Source organism: Chlorocebus sabaeus, chromosome 14, assembly GCF_047675955.1.
Source record: "Chlorocebus sabaeus isolate Y175 chromosome 14, mChlSab1.0.hap1, whole genome shotgun sequence".
In the NCBI taxonomy this organism is placed as follows: Eukaryota; Metazoa; Chordata; class Mammalia; order Primates; family Cercopithecidae; genus Chlorocebus; species Chlorocebus sabaeus.
Window position 1 is genome coordinate 27,722,994 of NC_132917.1, and position 21,139 is coordinate 27,744,132.

The 21,139-nt window shown below is 37.3% G+C and overlaps 1 protein-coding gene across 7 annotated transcripts in view; it reads left to right on the forward strand.

Annotated features, from left to right (window-relative positions):
* Positions 1–21,139, forward strand: part of BABAM2 (BRISC and BRCA1 A complex member 2) — a 452,593-nt gene that overhangs the window by 150,980 nt on the left and 280,474 nt on the right. For all 7 annotated transcript variants that reach the window (XR_012095242.1, XR_005243113.2, XM_038006214.2 and 4 more), the window contains one exon: positions 12,159–12,233. Coding sequence is in view for 5 of the 7 variants with exons in the window: in XM_038006214.2 (XP_037862142.1) it covers positions 12,159–12,233 (75 nt within the window). In the remaining 2 variants the exon portion in view is untranslated. The remainder of the gene's footprint in view (positions 1–12,158; positions 12,234–21,139) is intronic.

The window sequence follows — 21,139 nt, forward strand, 5'->3', positions numbered from 1 at the left end:
TTCCTTTAATCACCATTGACATCAAGATGCAGATACTCCATTACCACAACGATATCTACTGCTACCCATTTGAGCAGAGCTATTTTTAAGATCATAATTTTAAAGTGGTGAATTCCCATAATGTAAGAACTACTATTAAAAGCATATATCCTGTTTTGATATAATATATCAAAACAAAGATACATCATACATTTTCTCAATGGGTAAATCCTAAGGTTTCATTTTTTATTGCCTCTATTATTATTATTATTATTATTATTATTATTATTATTTATTATCTCTATTTTATATTGCCTTGTTAACATTTTTGTCATGGGTGTGTGTATCAGAAGAACCAGTGTGTCTTAGTCCGTTTTCTGTTGCTCACAACAGAATACCTGTAACTAATAACCTATAAAGAAAAGGAATTTATTCCTTGCAATTACGGAAGTTGAGAAGTCCTAGGTTGAGAGTCTGTATCTGGTGAGAGCCTTCTTGGTGTTGAGGACTCTGTGCAGAGTCCCGAGATGGTGCAGGGCGTCACATGGCGAGAGGGCTAAGCTTGCTAACATGCTCGTTCAGGTCTCTTTCTCTTCTTGTAATGCCACTAGGTCCCCTCTTATGATAACCCATGAATCCATTAACCCATTAACCCGTGAAAGGCCCCACCTCTCAATACTGCCATATTGTGGGTTAAATTTCAGCATGAGTTTTGGAGAGGACAGGTACTCAAACACAGTGTTTATTAACTGCAACAATGCACAATAAGCAAATTTGTAAATTTTATTTTGGTTTGTTTTGATTCCCAGAACTTAAAATTGGCTTATCATACCTAACATTTTGATTAAAGTGTTATTTTTTTGAGATATGAAATGTAAGTTTTAAGCTATTCCAAAATCATATAGTTTACATATACAGATCATCAATGGGTTATCTGTGAGATAAAGCAGTTTTTTAAGCAACATATTTTTTCCTTAATAATGATTTATGCTTTTATAATGGGATGTGAAACAATTACCTTTTTTGCTTGTATCTGACCCAAATCCTAGTAAGATTTTAAGAATCTTTGGCTTATCCATTAATCTCTGGCAACATTTAAAAATATTGTGGAGAAAAGAAAGGAGCCATTTTATGGTATCTCCTCACTTGAGTTAATGCCTTAAGCTTCCATCATGTCATTGTGCTGCGGTATTATGTGCAAAGGGAAAGTATCTGAGCAGTGTTTGAGTGTGAGCTCCTCTATGCAGAGGCCATTTGAAGATGTGTTGGAGAGGGAAAGTGATCTAGGGAGCAGCAGCTTTGGGTTTTCATTCTGCCACCAGTTCTTTTTGTGTGACTATAGGTTTTCCATGTTTCACTTTCCTGGAGATAACTACACTGTTGCCTGGACCTCAACACAAAGGTTAAATTAGATCTTGTGTGGGAAACAGAGTGTTGAGTAAATATGGAGTCAAATAATACAAAGTATTATTATTGGCTTTTTTTGGCATATCCTTGAAGTAAGTTATTATAATAGGTGCTCAATAAGTGCCAGTTCAATGATTGTTCCTGTAGGATCTCTCTAAATGCTGTTAGTCATAAAGTTACCATATGTGGACCAATAGAGGTTGTGACCTCCAAGGTGCAGATAAAGTGTAGAAAGCAAGGTAAAAGTGAAAATTAGAAAAGAGAGTGTTGCTTATCTTACCAGGAGCAGTTTTGATGGACTTCTGAGGATGGGAGAACAGATTTCAGAGTATTAGGGAGAGAGGTGGAGAAGAGGAAGTAAAGGCAATAGGTTTAGATTTGGAGGAAAAAGAAAAAAGACATTGGCTAAAAGAGGCTGTCCCATGGTTATTCCCATTAACCTGCTGACATTTATCAGTCTGCTTGTGAGTAATCTTTCAGGTTTGTGGTGTTTGGTAGCTTATGTAGGTCTTTAGGTATTTGTAGTAGGGAGTGTTTACCTTAATGTGGGGATTAATGTTAATGGGAAAATGTCTAGAACGATGCTGTCCAATACAGGAACTTCTAGTCAAACATGCGACTATTGAGCATTTGAAATGTGGCTAGTCAAAACTGAGATGTGTGCACATGTGAAATACACACCAGAATTTGAAGAATTAGTACAAAAAGTCTCATTAATAATTTTTATGTTAATTGCATGTGGAAATGCTAATATTTTAGATATATTGGGATGTATTATTAACTTTTCACCTCTTTTTGCCTTTTAAAATGTGACTATTAGAAAATGTTAAATAATCTTAAATTATATATATGGCTCACATTTGTGCTTTGCATTATTTTTCTCTCAGACAACACTGGTCTAGCATGATAGGAGAGGAGGGTAAGAATTGCTAAGAGAAAGATCAAAATATCTAGGGAGCCTGGAAGTGGATGGCCTCTGCCCTACTAGCATGAGGATGTAGTAGGTGCTCTGGTCATGCCAGTCAGCCATATATAGCAGGGCATGCAGGGGCCTTTGCCCATAATCCCCCTTTAATTTTTGCTGCTTGGGAGTTATGTCCTGAATGCATTTGACTTGGAGGTTAACATGTGGTGGCTCCTTCGAAAAGGGTGTAGTGTGGTGGTCAGATATGCCACAGTATTCTCCAAGGAATTGACCTTATTTGTTTAGTTTAGTTTTTAACCACATGGAACTTTTAGGAGTTGGACATTCTTTAAAATAAATGAACCACGACTGTGGCTCCCTTTTTAATTGTTTTTGCAATGGAATTTGTTGTACTGAATTTTGACTAGTATGTCAACAGAAATACTTAAGATCTTGCTTACAATAGCTTATATCTCTGGATTTTAACCTTATTAATAAAAAGTAGTGTGTGAATATCTAAATTACTTTATACCTCAAGATATTAAAGGTGTAGGTGATAACTTTTAAAATCATGGTGATATTCCAAAGGAACTCTGTTATTGTTTTTTAAATAGTAGAGGTATCAGTAGGAAATTCAAGTTTCTTTCAGCAGCAGGATGCATCGAGTGGAAAAGACCTTATTTTCAGGAAGCATACGAAACGCAAAGGAAATCCTTTCCATTTCCTTTGCCTATACTTTTCAGAACAGCATGTGAGGAAGGACTCTAATTGTGCCACCTGGCTCATCTTTGTGAGGCCACTCATTTGTTCTGAAATGATGGGTGCATTGCTCCATCTCTTTGGTGGCCATTTCGATGTATGGTGCACTCCTTGCACAGTATTCTCGCCATGAAAGAAATGGACAAGTGTTGTCGAAGGACCAGCTGAGGCGGGTTTTAGTCCCTTTTTTTTTTTCGTGTACTAAAAGGCAAAAGACAAAAAGAATCCTACATTTCAAGTATTCTGTACAAAAACTCTTCAGGTGTTTAAAAAATTGTTTTTGGAAATGTACAAATGATGCAATCTGTTTCCTTCTCAGAAAAGAGTTTCCTAGTTTTTCAATTATTTTCAAGAATTTATGGTACCATTTTTACTTCAAAGAACTGTGGAAATGTGTTGATTAGATCAGGGAGGATCACCTAAGCCAAACAGAATTCTTCCCTGGGAATTTGGAGTTAGTACTGAGGGAATGAGATCGGTTTCTGTATGAGTAATTGGTCTGTAACCTGTAAATCTGGGAACTTTTTGCTAATAACATCTGGTCAAAAGAATCAGAAGCTGGCAAATAGAAAGGAAAATGAAGTACAGAGACAGCAGAGACAAGAGACTAAGAGAAAGTTCTGTGGGTATTAGAATCCTTGGAACTGAGGCCATGCTATGTTTTTATCCCTACGTTTCATGAGATCCCTCATGTCCTTTCAATAAATTCTCTTTTATTTGTTCAAGTTAGTTTGAATTGGAGTTCTTCTGTCACTGGAAACTAAGTGTCCTGACTAAATTACTTCCAAAGTGTCCTGTGAATTATCTTTGTCAAAACACTTACCACATCGTACTGTTTTGTTTAATTACCAGTCTAGTCAAAATAGACTTTAAGTTCCCTGAGGACATATAGACTGTTTTGTCTTAAATTCTCCATTTTCTAGCCTAGTACTTGGCACAGTGTGTGTTCAGTAAATATTTGTTCAATGAATGAATGAATGAATAATGCCTGAATTATGGACATTTCATTATATGTGCTTTTAGTTTTATTTTTTTAACTCCTTAAAATTTTTTTGAATGGATAGTGTATTCATATTGTTCAAAAATCAAAGTCTATGTAAAGTAATATCATGAAAAGTCTCCCTCCCATCTTTGTCCTTTGTCCACCCAAATCATACCACTTTCCTCCTATCCAGGTGAACACTAATATAACTTTTTTCTAGTATAGATTTTCAGTTAGTTTGTACATATATAAGCAAATATTAATATATCTTCCCCCTTTTTATGCAAATGGTAACATATATTATGCACCGTTTTGGATCTTCCTTTTGACTTAATATAGCTCAGGGATTTTTTCTGTATAAACATATATAGAACACCCTTGTTCTTTTTTTACAATTGTATATTATTACATTGTATAATTGAATCATAATTTATTACATCTGAGCTCTATTATTGGATATTAAGTTTGCTTCTAATCTTTCACTGTTACGGACAATACTGTAATAAATAATATTGTATATATGTCACTTTGCATGTGTTCAGGTATGTCTGTAAGATAAATAATTAGAAGTGGAATTGCTGGATCAAAGATTGTGTGTTCATAATTTTATTGTCAAAGTAACTTTTGTAAAATTTATACAAGTTTATTAACCCAGCAGCAATATATGAAAGTGATTGTTTCTCCATAGTATTATCAACAGTATATTAAAATATTTGTAGATTTCTGTCAAGTTGCACTTTTTGTAATGACCAAGTAGCTCCTGTTGACCTAACTCTTCACAACAGCTCAGAGCTCTGAGCAAAATATAAAGCCATTTGCCTGAGAACACTAGAGAGTGATCAAAGCAGGCAGATACTGGATGGACATTGATACTTGGAAGAGAGGAAAGCAGAGCCTTGATATGGGATAGTATCAAAATGTTTAATATACAAGAAACGTGAGTCCTAGAAGGGGAAGAGAAAGGGAGAAGGCAGGAAAGCATTTGATGAAATAACACATTTCCGTGGTGAATGACAGAAATTTACAGATTCAAGAAGCTCAACAAACCTCTGCTGGGATAAATGCAAGGAAAAACTAAAAACTTATAGTAAAAATACTGATAACCAGACAAAAAGAGAAAATCTTAAATGACCAGAGAAAAATTATGCTTTATATATAGTTCCCTCTCATTGCATTTCTTCTTTAGACTTTTCTTCCCTAGTGTTATTTGTTTTTCCATGTGGTCTTTTGACTTAGTTTTAAAAAAATTCCCTCCAAGTAATGAGCCCCCAACCCTAGATGGTTCATTTCCTCCTGGAATTTGCTCTCAGAGCACTGTGCCTTTTGATAGCATTTATTACAGGTTATAATTTATTTTATTTATTTTTTATTTTATATTCAGGGAGTACATGTACAGGTTTATTACAGGGTTATGTTGTGTGATGTTAAGGTTTTGGTTTCTGTTGATCCTGCCATCCAAATAGTGAACATAGTACTCAATAGGAACTTTTTCAACTCTTGTCCTCTTTTTTCCTCCCTCTTTTTGGAATCCCCAGTGTCTGTTGTTCCCATTGTTATGTCCGTGTGTACTCAGTGTTTAGCTTCTACTTAGAAATGAGAACATGTGGTATGTGGTTTTCTGTTTCTGCATTAATTTCCTTAGAATAATGACCTCCAGCTACGTCCATATTGCTGCAGAGGACATGATTTTGTTCTTTCTTAATTTCTGTGTTGTATTCTATGGTATATATTACCACATTTTAAAAATCCAATTCACCATTGATGGGCACCTAGGTAGTTTCCATGTCTTTGCTATTGTGAACAGTGCTGTAATAAACATACAAGTGCAGGTGTCCTTTTGGTAGAGTGATTTATTTTCCTTTGGGTATGTACCCAGTAGTAGAATTGCTGGATCAAACGGTAGTTCTATTTTTAGTTCTTTGAGAAATCTTCAAACTGCTTTCCACCTACCTGAACTAACTTACATTCCCACTAACAGTGTTTAAATGTTCCCATTTCTCCACATGGGTTATAATTGATAGGAGTGATTATTTTGATTCATATCTGACTCACCTACTAGACTATAAGCTCCATAAGGGCAGTGGTCCTGTCTCTTTTACTCACGAGTTTGCAATGCCTAGCAGAGTGCCTGACACATTTCAGGCCCTTAATACATACTCATGAATGGATGAATACACCTTGAGTCTTGGGGTTGAGCTCTGTAACTGTTACTCTCTCAATCACTATAGGCAAGTTTCTTGACTATTCTAGGCCTCAGTTTTCTCATTTCTGAGTATAAATGAATTGTATCTACCAAGCAGGGTTTTGGGGATAATTAAATGACATATCTTAGAAAACATTTTGTAAATTATAAAATTCTAGTTATACTAACTTTGGCTTTCCTTTTCACATGTAGTGTATATTTATGCACGTGCTAAGGAACAATCTCCAGATTTAGGCTTACTGATTTTCAGAGTCCATTTGAAGAATCAGCCTTACCAGTTTGTCACCCAGCTAAAGTTATAATCACTCGAGTGTTTCTTAGCTTTTAGCTGTCTAAGTGGTAAGAACAGTCAATTTCAGATAAACACTTGTTTGTTGATGAGGGAAGTGTCTCTAAGAAAGGAAGTAAAATTTTCCCTTACAGAGCAACCTGAACTTGGACTCCATTCTGCACAAAATGTCTACCTGTCACTTCTAAAAGGAGAAGAAAACTGTCACAGCTGTGATTACCAGAAGAAAAGCTTAGACATAATAAATTGCCAAAACTCAGAGTCTTGTTAGTTTAAGTTACTTGCCAATGTACTATAACTTGAAAAAAGGAAAGATGCACATATTTATTGCTAATGCTGGGGAAATTGCCATTAAGACAGTTGGCAGAAAGGCTGACATTTTAACAGTCATAGGTTAGATAATTTTCTACATCTATCCAAGAGAAGATTTTGACCAAGGACTGACAAAAAAAAAAAAAAAAAAAAAAAATCAAATTATTCTGTTCACTTGGCGGCATCTAAATGTCTCATTTTCAGCTTACAGGAAAGATTGCTGTGAAAGCAATCTTTGACATTACAACTGAGTGACCATAAATTGCTTGAATAACTGTTGGAAATTCAAATATAAAACCACATGAAAAGTCATTATCTGAGGTCGAACAAGGATTTTTCACTTGTTTTGCTCTTCATTTACGGGTTATAACTTAATTTTACATTAAGATTGTTTTAAAATTATCGTGTACTCAGTTTCACAGACGATGATTGGCTTATAGGTCGTAAGGAAAATCAGTGCCAGAATGGAAAACTGAATTCTTGAGTCTTAGTGTTCAACATTTCCACTGCTGTCAGAAACAAGTGCTGAGTTTTCTTTGTTCTTCCAATGGCAAAATAAGGAATGTATGATAGGCTTGAAAATTGGCAATCATAAAGTGCTTTTTATGGTTTCCCAAATTATTTCTTTTATTATGAATTTAGTTGTGTAAATCAGCCTGTTGCTGATAAACAAAAATTTATAGTAGTCCTGGGACCAACATTTCTTTCAGTATGACATTAGTTGTGTAAATCAGCCTGTTGCCAATAAACACAAATTTATATTAATTCTAGGATCAACATTTTGAGAAGAAATAAAGTAGGGATCATCTGAGAGTTTTTAAAAGAATGTTGGTCTAAAATAGCTGGTAGAATAAAAATATATTGTACAAACTAAAATAGGGCAAAAGAGCTAAAATGCAGTGCATGGACTAAAATAACTAGCAGTTCAAATGAGTCCAAGTGCTAAATATGCAATTATCTTTCCTATTACCGTATATGTACAAGAGTTATTTTAACTTTTAAAATCCTACGTTTCACTTTTGTTGTTGTTTATATATGTATGTATATGTAAAAAAACAGGCATATATATATATATATACACACACCTCTGAGTTTAAAAGTTTTAAAATTCCATTTTAATTTACAGGTTACAGGTTGACATTTTTAGGTAGTGTAATGGCTATTTATTTATTGGTAGGTGGTTTGCTTTATAAACTGAAAATTAAGAAAAAACTTGAGTTTGGTTTATCATCATCCCTCCAACTCCCTTCCCCAAACTCTTTGAATCCCATGGTACTTTTTAAAAGCTTGCCTCAACATCCCCAGGAATGACTTCACAATTGTTCCACATAGATGTAGTAGCCATTTTCTCATGCACTAATTTTATGAATGATTGTTGCACGTCTTCCAGGGGTTTAGAAATTGCTCATACCAAGGAAGAGAGAGTTTCTGGGTGACTTTGATCCATGTTAGTGCTTATTTGCTCCTGTAACCCTGACCTTCTTGCCATCCCCTGAACACAGAGACACACTTCTGCATCAACCCTTTTTATACTTGTTCTCTTTGCCTGGGGTGTTTTTCCTTCAGTTCCACATGGTTTGTTTCTTACCCTCTTTCCATCTTTGCTCAATTGTTACCTTGTCAAATTATTCTGTAAAGGAGCTAAATCCTGACCGTTTGATAGTTTTGAGCAAATGAGGATTAGAATCCAAGTGATGTGTTGAAAGAATCACTCTGCCTGTTGTCATGAGAATAAACTGCAGGCGAACAAGGGCTGACACAGTTAGGGGCAATTGCAGTTGTCCAGGCTTAGAAATAAAGGTGGTTCAGATCAGGTGGTTATAGAGGTGGTGAAAAGTGGTTGGACTCAGGATATATTTTGAAGGGAGAGTCCAAAAGTCAATATTTTGAAGGGAGACTCATATATTTTGAAGGGAGAGTTAACAAGATTTGCCACCACTTTGAATGTGAGGTGAGAGGGAAAGATAGGAGTCAAAAATGATTCTAGGTTTTTGGCCTGAGTAACTGAAAGAATGGAATTGCCATTTACTGAAATGAGGAATAAATACCAAGAGAAGAGCACACAATCAGGAATTGAGTTTTGTTTATAGGAGTTGGATAAGTGAAATTTGAATTTAAAAAAGGGTCTGGGATGGAGATACACAAGTTGGGAATGATCAGCATATACTTTATTTAAAGTCATGAGCCTGGATGAGATCATCTGGGCATGTAAATAAAGAAAGGCCGTCTTAGAGTTAAGACCAGGCATACCCCAATCTCCAATATTCAAGGGTTGAGGAGACCAGAGGGAGGGCCAGTGAAGTAGAGAAACTGGGATTCTGGAAACCAAGTAAAGAATGTTCCAGGAAAGGAGTGGTCAGCTGTGTCAAAATGCTGCTGATAGAACACTAAGATGAAGACTGAGAAATGATCATTGAATTTGGCAATGGAGAGGTCATTGGTGAGCTTGAGGAACTGTTTTGGTGGAGTGGTGGTGGGGAAAGGCTGACTGATGAAGACTTAAGAGAAAATAATAAAAGAGGAAATGTAGACCTCAAATATAGGTTAATTTTTTACAGGGGATTATTTTTTAAAGTAAAACAGAGAAATGAAATGGGAGCTGAAGAAGGATATGAAGTGAATGGAGACATTTAAAAAATGATGTTTACATGCTGATGAAAGTGATTGAGTAAAGAAGGGAAAATTAATTATATAGGAGAAAGAGAATGTGGACAGTTGTTGGGAGCATGATTTTTTTTTCTTTTTCTTTTTTTAGACGGAGTCTTGCTCTGTCTCTCAGGCTGGAGTGCAGTGGTGCGATCTCGGCTTACTGCAACCTCTGCCTCCCCCGGGTTCAAGTGATTCTTCTGCCTTAGCCTCCCCAGTAGCTGGGATTGCAGGCACATGCCACCATGCCTGGCTAATTTTTATATTTTTAGTAGGGACGGGGTCTACCATATTGGTCAGGCTGGTCTCGAACTCCTGACCTTGTGATCCACCTGCCTTGGCCTCGCAAAGTGCTGGTATTACAGGCGTGAGCCACTGTGCCCGGCCTGGAGCATGTATTCTTTCATGAGTGGTCCTTCTTCTGTAGCACTGTAGACAGCGCTAAGGGAAGACTTTTCTGTCTTTCCTTCTACACCCCCAAACTCTCATTGGGCTAGGCATCTGTCTTAGAAGCTCCCATTTAACTCTATGCTGTTATTGTTGCCTCTACACTTACCCCTTCCAAAGTATGACCCCTTGTACTTAAAAACAGACATTTTTAGGTTTAGCTGTGTCTTGTTCCAAAGAACCACACTTACCAGAGTATGTTAGTTTTAGAGTCATCTAGGAGCTTAACATAATACCAAAACCACACCTTTTGGTAATCTTGGACTATAACAGAAGGCAAGAATTATAATAGGATCTCACAAACCTTCTCCCACCCACCATGATGAGCTATTTGTAGATCCTTAGTGGCTCTTAAAGTATTCTCCCAAGTGTTGAGTTGTGAGTAGCCTGCACATAATGGCATTCAATACTGAGAATAGCTACTCAGCTCTGAGCATCCATCCTGTTTCTCACCATTGGCATTCCTGGTGGCACAGTGGCTTCTGTCACTCTCTCTGGCTTGCCTCAGCTTTGATTCTGTCCATTCAACTCTCATTCCCACCTTGTCTGTCACAGGGTTAGGCTTATGGTAATGAAGAAATGCTCTGTCCTTAGCCAGAGGTTGGTGTAAGTTAAAAGATGTTGTGAGTGGTAAAACAAACAACATTTAGGCAGATATTAGTTATTATTCTCTTCAGAGCTCAAGTTTAGATTTCTGTCTGTATTTTCAAGGTTTTAGATCAGAGTTTTAAAATTAGGGCCATAACCTTTTTTGTTTTTTGAGATGGAGTTTCGCTCTTGTTGCCCAGGCTGGAGTGCAGTGGTGCAATATCGACTCACTACGAACTCTGCCTCCCAGGTTCAAGTGATTCTCCTGCCTCAGCCTCTCGAGTAGCTGGGACTATAGGCACGTGCCACCACACCTGACTAATTATTGTATTCTTTAGTGAAGATGGGGTTTTACCGTGTTGGCCAGGCTGGTCTCAGTGTCCTGACCTCAGGTGATCTGCCTGCCTTGGCCTCCCAAAGTGCTGGGATTACAGGCATGAGCCACCATGCCCAGGCAAGGGCCAGAACCTTGAAGCCACTTGCTAGGGTGTTTGTAGAAATTGTCTAAAGTGCTATCTATGCATGTGTGCCTAGGTGCATTCATCCACCCACTCATAAAAATATTTGTAAACGCTTGCCATGTTTTAAGATGTGTTTGCGGGAGTTTGTGCTGCTCATTTTTTAAAGAGTGGGAACTCTTTGGTAGTTACAATATGAAAAGGATGGACATCCACTCTGAGTAGTTCTGGATCATTTGTGGAGTTCTTTTTTCAAATATGTCTAAGTAAAACGCACCATGTCAAAATGCCAGGCTGAGCTGCACACTTGTGGTGAGAAAGGATGGAAGACTGAGGATTCCACCAGGTCAGGACACATCTTGGTTGCCTTTGCAGAGGTCCTCTAGCACCGCTAGATCTCTGCATGACCTAGTTGGAAAAGTCCTCCTCTAGACTATGACAAAGTTAAAAAAAAAAAAAAAGTGATTCCCTAGGCTTTCCTATCATAAAAATTGAGAGGCAAACGTTTTTCTTTTAAATGAGTTTTCTGTTTTAGCAAATAAAAGTCATTATTTATAGCTTAGTTAAATGTTTTAAATCGCCAAACCTCTGTACCTCTTTTCTATAGAGATCAGTTCATGGAAGAAGTTAGGAAAAAACATCAGTTAATGGTAATGATATAGTGGACTCTCAGGAGATGGGAAACTTATTTTGAATACCCACTGCTAGGTAGAAGTTTGACCTTTGCAGGTACTTCCAGACATACTACAAAAAGGGTGGTAGTATATGCCATCAGTTTTGTGGTTTATAAATATTAGTTATATGCTCTGAATGCTTTAATAAAAACAAATGAATAAAAGGGGTAGGTCTATCTTTATTGTTTGGGATTAAAAAAATAATAATCATACATTTGTATATTCTTTTCATACTTTTAAGAAACAAAAAGACCATACTGCTACATTATAATTTTATTGTACATTTAAAATGCAGATTTTAAAAATTCAAATTGTGCTTTTTAGTAACTAATTAAGAACTCTTTTTGATCCTCCCCTACTTTTCCAACCTTCTTTTCTTGCCTAATGTTAGGAAAACCAAATTGAAGATGCCTGCATTTTGAACAGGTTGAACTTGTGGCCTTGGCTATAATTGTCACTTCATAATCTATTTTTGATTTTAATCTTATTATTATAACTTTCTTTTTACAGACTGGTGAATTTTCAGCTCGTTTCCTTTTGAAGTTGCCAGTGGATTTCAGCAATATCCCCACATACCTTCTCAAGGTAAAAATATATGATTATCAGTATGAGAATATAAGTGAGCTTTTTAAGTAATTATTTAACTCAATATTTGTATGACTGGTTTGTCAGCATTTTGTTCAGATGATGAATTCTACTAAAAATGTTTCTTACATGAAGTTCCATTGAGCTGTTTTGTTACCTAAAAGCTAAAATAGTAACTGTAAAAGTCATTTAGAAGTGAGTTTTCCATATAAAATAAAATTATTATAGGTGAATTCCATTTTGGGAAAAAATCACTTTATTTAATATGTTGTTGGAATGAAAGACTCTCATATCAATTATCTAATATGCAATATTAGTCACCACTCCATTCTACAAACACCCTGGCAAGTGCCTTCAAGGTTCTGGCCCTTGGCTGGGTGAGGTGGCTCACACCTGTAATCCCAGCTTTTTGGGAGGCCGAGGTGGGCGGATCACCAGATGTCAGGAGTTTGAGACCAGCCTGGTCAACGTGGTGAAACCCCGTCTCCACTAAAAAAATACAAAAATTAGCCGGACATGGTGACAGGCGCCTGTAATCCCAGCTACTCAGGAGGCTGAGACAGGAGAATTGCTTGAACCTGGGCGGCAGAGGTTGCAGTGAGCCAAGATGGAGCCACTGCACTCCAGCCTGGGTGATAGAGTGAGACTCCATCTCAAAAAACAAAAAACAAACAAACAAAAAAGATTTGGCTGGCCTCCCTCTGCACCGTATTTGAACCTGTGGTTCTTTAATTGCAATCTAGTGTAAGAAAAATTTCTACCTTCCTAATTTGATGTTGTTCAGAGAGTTAATGGTATTCATAACTGCCTAGAGAAAAGACAGAATCTTTGTACAAGTTTGCTTGCATGTTGTGCTAATCAATAAATAGTAGTAGATATTAATTCTGATAATGGTTATAAGTATGATTTAGTAGAATATAAACTATAAACCATAGAAAAGGTTAGGGAATTTTTTTTTAATACATTCCATCTTTGTGTTTTTTGGAGACATGGTCTTGCTCTGTCACCCAAGCTGGAGTGCAGTGGTGTGACCATAGCTCCCCCCAAGCTCAAGTGATCCTCCCACCTCAGCCTTCTGAGTAATTGGGACTGCAGGCATGTACCACTGTGCTAAGCTAATTTTTTATTTTTTGTAGAGAAGGGGTCTCAGTAGTCCCCCCACCTCAGCCTCCCAAAGGATTACAGGTGTGAGCCACTGTTCCTGGTCTATACAGTCCATCTAAAGAATAAAATTATTTTCTTTTTCTCTAAGTAAAACGTAAGAGTTTTGTAGTTCATTAAACTTTCAATTTTAGTTTCCAGTTGACTAGTTCTGCATTCTGTTCCCAAGGATTGTGAAGTCCAAGTAAGAATGGAAATCATCAATTTCTATCAGTTTCTCTACAATCCTGTTGTGGAAAATATATATATATTAGATTTGTGATAACCAAGCATAATTAATTTGATTTTGGCAATTACTGTGCTCTATTAGACTAGTAAGCAGTCTTCTAAGAAACCCTTGTAGTGTATACTCAGGACCTCCTCCATGTATTCCAGTTAAAACTCTCTTTCAGCTCATTTAGAGCCAAGTTCAACAGCACATGAAAGTACATGATTTATATAATCACCTTAATCCACAATTTACAGTTCCAGTGCTTTTGTTTTAATTTATTGTGCCTTATCAGTTTCAGCAGTCTTCCTGTTTATTTGAAATTGATGTTGCCTCAGCTCATATTCTTGAAGGGTCAAAAAAAAAATGTTTATTGGCTCATAATCTCATATTTATCTCTTCAGCATCAAATTATCATATTTTTGTTTTAAGAATTCTGACTTTATATGCTGTTCTTATTTTCCTTGCCAGTCAGTTAAGAGAAAGGTGGAATCTATTTGCCAAAACTGTAATGTTGTTTAACCCCTGCATTACTGTGAAATAATGTCTCTTCTATAGATAAAATATCTACATTGCAATACTAATGTCTTTCTGGATCTTTAGAGTTCATGCAAAAAGAGTAAAGCAACAATGACCGGAAAGGAGAAACTCTTGTATAACACAAAGCAACAACCGAAAAATCAAAAACAGAAACCTACCAGCACACTAGAAACAATCCAGAATACTCGTTGAGGGTTTAAAGATGTATTTTCCTAAAGTTGTTGTAACATTTGGCTATGCTCTTCAAAGGAAGTTTGCCTTAGGAGCTGCTTTACATATTATTTGCATTTGGATGCTCCTCATCTAATTACCAGGCCTATAATTGATAGTCTAACTACAAAAATAAACTTCTTGAATTCCTAGGGTTAGGATACTCTTCACCAGCTTCAATATAGTTTTACCTTATCATTTCAAGCAAATAAAAATGAAGGTAGAACTTGAAAATATTGAGATAGCTTGGAGTTTGACTGCATACCTTATTGATTTGCTACAGTGAAATTTCATTACACTATGATGAGGCCATCATCCACTCATAAGTTCATATTACGAGGTGTGCCTATTTTACCCACTAATAGAATTATTTTATGTTAAAATGAAAAATCCATTCAAGTGATATGATTTCCCTTAATATTGTATTGTAAATATATATGGTTCTTATAGGCGATAGGGTAGGGAAGAGAGCATCTGAATGTCCTTGTGTGCTTAGATTATCTGATTCAATATTCAGTGATATGATTTCCCTTAATATTGTGTTGTAAATATATATAGTTCTTACAGGGGATAGAGTGAATTTATTCTGAAGATGAAGCCTGATTTCAGAGTCTGAAATAACTTTTGGTTGAGGTAAATCAAAGGGTCAGATGAATCACTAACATAAACACGAAAAGTATTTCTGTATTTGTTAGGATTCTTATTTTGCAGTTGGTAGAAATCCAGTGTGAGCTCATGTAGATCAGATGAGAAATTTCATACAAATCCTTTTCTTCTGTGGTCTGTATAGCAGGAAACAGTCCATACTTAGTACTCTACAGATCAGGCATAGACCAACTGTCTTATGTCTGTTCCACTGGGCTCAGTTGTGTATCCCTGAACTTCTCAGCTGCTGTGTTTATGGGGAGAAATCGTGGTCCTAGCATAAAAAGGAGATTACAGAAATGATCGAAGTGCAAGTATTCTCTACGGTTACTGAACCGAAGAAAGATGATTTTATAATTATATTCTTTCTCTTAACAAACAGCTAGTCATTAGATGCTGCTGCTCTTAATTTTCTTAGAGTGTGGTGAAAAGTGCTGCGTGTGTATTCCTGTCTTTATTTTTGTCCTGAGAGTTAGTGAACTTAACAATATGATGCTAAGAAGGTTGTGTTTTTGTTTTTGCTTCTGTTTTCTGTAAAACCATACTCCATAGAGAAGTAGCTAAAGAAAAGGTTTGAGTTGTCTACTAAAATTTTTATTCTCTGAACAAGAAGCTCAGAAACTAAGAATACAGTATTTTAGGGGAGAGGAGAGGCTTACTTGTAAGTATGATGGGTGTTTGAATTGGTTACGTAAAATAATGAGCCGGTTTTATACAGAAGACAGTGAAGTTAAAATCCTAGAGCTAGGAACCCCTTCAGTACCATCATACAAAAATATGGAGGCAAATTGTTGGATCCCACTGAACTGGAGGGTTAAATAGCAACTATTTCCTGCTGATAGTGGATGGGGCAAATATAACCGTGCAAAGAAAATCAACATTAACTTTTTTTTTGTTGGGTGAGAAAAGACCGTACTGTTTATGTAGGCTAAATTGTTGTTGGAGTATCTCTAAACTAGAAATCATTGAGCCCTAGCCCAGGTTAGAAGTAGGGCTGTAACCAATGTACTATGACTAAAACACTTGGACTTTTATTGGCATTATTTAACATCACACACTGAGCCCATTCATCCTGATGGATTGCACGTAGCAATTTAGTTCCACTGTGGAATCCGAATCATGACACTACAGGGAAATTAACTGAATGTAAAAAAGCTAAAATAGGTTATTTATACAAGAGATGAAGCTCTCATCCTTCTTCTGAAGTCACTGTGGCTGTAGTGATCAGTCAGGGCACAGTCAGTGCAGAGCCCAGGTCACTCTGCCAAGCAGAGGCAGAAAGTAGGAATTCAGTTCAGGGTGTCTAGACTTGTTCAGGAGCCTAGGATAGGCAGAGAGTTGTGAATATGTAACTATACAATGGTCTAAGCAGATCACTAACATAGAAGAGAGCATCTGAATGTCCTTGTGTGCTGAGGTTATCTGATGTAGGAGCAGCCTCCTCAGCCTGATGCTGGCTAGCAGGTTATCTACTTAGAGTCAGTCTGCTTTCTAATCAAACCTAGTAGCAAACGGAGCCAGGCAAGTACTGAAAAGGAGTGAATCTGACTTGATACAATACAAAAGGAAATGGTAGGGACTGGAGTGAACTAGCATGTACCTGCTTCATCTAAAGGCAGCAGCTGCTGTACGGCTACAGAGTTGTTTTCCATTTGATAATCTGGGGCCTGGTGCTGCCACATATCCAGATGTTATTAAAAGGAGCCCAGAATCTCAGGGCTTGTTGTTGTTGTTGTTGTTAATATGAAAAACTACTGTCTTTTAAGTAAAAGCAATGATAAATATTGTTTACAAACACTGTGCAAGAACACTTCTATGTCTTGGCCATGGCCTATGGGTGAATTTGTGACTCTTGCTCTAAAATCTAACCGTCTTGTACCGGTGGGTGGCAGAAGGCTTTTGTTTACTTTCCTGGATTTATACTATGCTGTGTGGTATTCAGGAAGATCTTACTATGATCCAGTGGATAACAGAAGGAGAACCTTGAACTGGAGTTCCACTCAGTATTCTGAGCAGCTTATCACAGCTGCAGCAGAGTGCCCGGAATGAGTCTGGCTTGGTTTTTGAGGGCAGTACTGTGCAGAACACCTAAGTACTGATCTTGCCATAAAATGATACTGGGATTAGACAAACGACAGAAAGGAAAGTCAGGCATAATCATTGTCCTCAGAGACCTTATAATATAATTGATAAGTTAACAAAACTTGTACGCTACCTGCCCAGTAGGCTTTTAAAAAGAGTGAGATTGTTATGGATTGGAATGATTAGGTCATAAAACCTTTATGACCAAGTTTGGGCATTAGCTAGACCTGTAAGTGGCATAGCTTTCCAAGGCTGGAAGGGGAGGAGGAACAGATCAGGGATGGATGATCATGCAGTCAGCAGTGGGACTGTGTGGACATACTTGATTTGGGGAGTAGGTAGTAATCTAGGTTGCAAGAGAAATTTCCTGCAAGAGACTACTGAGAGATAAAACCAAAAAAAAAAAAAAAAAAAAGTTGAGAAGATACTGAATGCTGAGAGATTGATTAGACTTCATTTAGCAGGTAGTCTTAATCGTCTTATAACTAAGTTATCATGGTAAGAGCTTCCTCTTTTATTTCCTTGGCCCCATTCTCTTCAGTGCCCAATCTTCCTGCAGTATTACTGTTAGTCTCCTGTAACATTTCCCAAACGAGTAATACTTACTGGTTGGATGCTGCTTCTAGAGCCCATTCTCCCGTGCAGTGCTGTTTTACGCAGCTTCCCAAAATGTGCGTTTAGTCTCAGAAAGGCAGCCATCCGCGGTGTCCTTCCAGTGCTTTGAGAATTCCTGGTACTGTCACTTCGCTCATGCTCTTCTTTCTGGCTCTGAAATTCCTACTCTTTCATCTTTTTCTGGAGAATTCACTTAATTGACATAAAAATAAGGAGAAGTCCAAAAAAATTCAATTACTTGCCCAAAACTGTGTTTATTTGGAGGTATTGACAGAATATCTCGTTTTAATTATTGGCAGCTAGAATGAGAGAGGTGCTAAAAGGTCAAGGTGGAAAAGAAGCAGGATAATGAAACCAAAGTGAACCTTTTGAAGGAGGAAGTTTTGCACACAACTATGGAGAAACCTGAATTTGGAGAATCTAATGGAAGAGAATTGTCATATGTAGAATGACAGCAGGAGCTCAGAGTCATAAAGGTCAAGGTGTGGGTTTTTGTTTATTTTTGAGATGGAATTTTGCTCTTGTTGCCCAGGCTGGAGTGTAGTGGTACCATCTCGACTCACTGCAACCTCCGCCTCCCAGGTTCAAGGGATTCCTTTGCCTCAGCCTTCTGATTAGCTGGGATTACAGGCTCCTGCCACCACGCCCGGCTAATTTTTTGTGTTTTTAATAGAGAGGGGAGTTTGCCACATTGGGCAGGCTGGTCTTGAACTTCTGACCTCAGGTGATCTGCCCACCTTGGCCTCCCAAGGTGCTGGGATTGCAGACATGAGCCACCGTGCCTGGCCAAGTCAAGGTTTTAAAATGTTCATGATGAAGGAAATACTCAAATCCGTTGAAAGAACTAGAACCAAGAAAAAAAGCATTTGAGTTGGTGAGGATGATAGAGATGGTGAGAGTAGAGAGAACACTTTCAGTTGGATGACCAGAATAGAGGCCAGATTGTTGGTGTCATGAGGATATGAATGATTAGAAAATATACTCTGTGGGTATCTGACAAAATGAATTTTGGAAATGGGATGGAAACTTGCAGAACTGAAATGATCAAGTGAAATTATTAAGAAGAAACAACTAAAATGATAGCATGCTAGCATAGAGAAGGTTTTTGTTTTTGTTTTTGTTTTTTTTCAATAGACAGAGTCTTGCTCTGTCGCCCAGGCTGGAGCGTAGTGGCATGATCTTGGCTCAGTGCCACCTCCACCTCTGGGATTCACACAATTCTCATACCTCAGCTTCCCCAGTAGCTGGGATTACAGGCATGTGCCACCATGCCTGGCTAATTTTTGTATTTTTAGTAGAGATGGGGTTTCATCATGTTGGCCAGGCTGGTTTCAAACTCCTGACCTCAAATGATCTGCCTGCCTGGGTCTCCCAAAGTGCTGATATTATAGGCGTGAGCCACCGCACCTGACCTTAATCATAGAGAAGGTTTCTTAAGAAGTTGTTTTAATTCGTGATATGCTTAAATATGATAATTATATCAAAATTCTCTCCTGGAAAAGTTTAAAGGAAATTTTGCCTGGAAAAACCCATTTCAAGTGGTGCTGTCATTCTTTTACATAGTTAAGAGAAATAGGTAATGGCATGAGTGTTAAAAAAACAAAGTGTGTGTATGACAGTCACATTTTGTGACTTGCCATTAAAGATTGAATAAGTTGGCAGAGTTTTGAAATTTCTCATTCTTCTCATCTGCCCTTAGGAACAGGGGAGGATTTTGCATTCTCTGTACCCAGAAGAACATTAGACTGATTAACGTTACTGGAATTTTTTTGTGGATGAATTCTTGCAGTGTCTTACTATTTGTAAATGCTTGAAGCCTGTTTAGCATTTCATGTGTGCTAGAAAGGAAACTGGTAATTGCCCCCAAATATTCTCTTTATTTAAAATCCAGCAAGCTTGTTAGGGTGGTATGTATTGATTATAATTCTTTTTCAGCGCAGGTAAGATAGAAACACTGAAAAGCCTCTGATTCTGATAAGAATATATAAATTCAAAGGCTGACCTTACAAGTTTTTCTCTAAACCACAGATTAAATAACTCCTCTGAATTTGAGACTTTTTAGTTCAGGGAATTTTTTGGATTCAGTAAAGTCACACTTAATAATCAGCTTTTAGAGAGAAAGACTGCTTTAGCACAGTTTTGTGAAACCTGGCTTTAAAGCAAAATAGTCATCTGGTACTTGAAGGGCCATAAAGAATTCACACAGAATCCTCATCTTCTTATCTTAAAGGAAATAATTTCTGTCTAATCAAATAGGAGTGGTCATACTTTTCTAAAAGTAGGAAGGAGTACCGGGAAGACAGTGCCATAAAAGTAGGGTGCTGTTTACTCCTGTAATAAGACTGATTTATCCTTGCTTAATTTAAGCCAAAATTTGCATTTGAGACTTAATCAAAAGAAAGCAGTGAGATGGTCTGAACACTCAGCAGGGAACTTCTATCTCTTTATTAAGCAGTGGACCCATGGCTGCTCTCAGTGCCTCATCCTTGTTCCACCTCCCTTCTCTAGAGAGCAGGCAGGACTTAGGGGAAAATACACTGTAGTTCAGGGTCCAGCAGGCTTCTCTAAAGGGCAAGATAGTAAAATTTTAGACTTGTGTGCCATATGGTCTCTGTCACAACTACTCAACTCTGCTTTCATAGCATGAAAGCAGCTACAGACAATATGTAAATGAATGAGTGTGGCTGAGTTCCAATAAAACTTTATTTTCATGTTTGAGATGATGGATATGCTAATTACCCTGATCTGATCACTATACATTATGTGTATAGAAACATCACTATGTTTTTCGTGAATATGTACAGTTATTATTTGTCAATTAAAAATATGAACTTCTAAAAACAAAAGCAAAACCACCTTTATTTTTAAAGTAAAGGATAAACCTTTATTTATCTGGCCTGTAGGCAGTAGTTTCCCGATCCCTTTTCTAGATTATGGAGGGGAGTGTTTCTTCACAAAGACACCTGGTACATCATAAATAGATAAGTAAAGGGATTTGGCTCAGTGAGTGTCCATGGTTTTTATACCATGGTCTCCGTTTATGTTTGATTAGAACCTTCAACTCTGTTGAAGTATCCCTTCCTCTCTTTCTCCCTCGTTTTTTTTTTTAGCCTTCCTTCTTTTATTCCATCTTCTCTCTTATTTTAAATAATCTGTTAGTAACATAAAATTTACTGAATTATCTTCCCAGTCTTAGTTTTCCAAACTGTTAAAACGAGGTTAGCTATTATTATGGTCTGAAATGTTATACCCACCTTCCCCCAAATTTATATGTTGAAATCCTAATCCCCAAGGTGATGGTGTTAGGAGTTAGGACCTTTGGAGGTGATTCAGTTATGAGGGTGGGGCCCTGATGAATGGGATTAATACCCTTACGAAAGAAGCCCTAGAGGCCTAACAGGCCTGAGGACACAGTGAGAAGGCACCGTCTGTGAACCAGGAAACA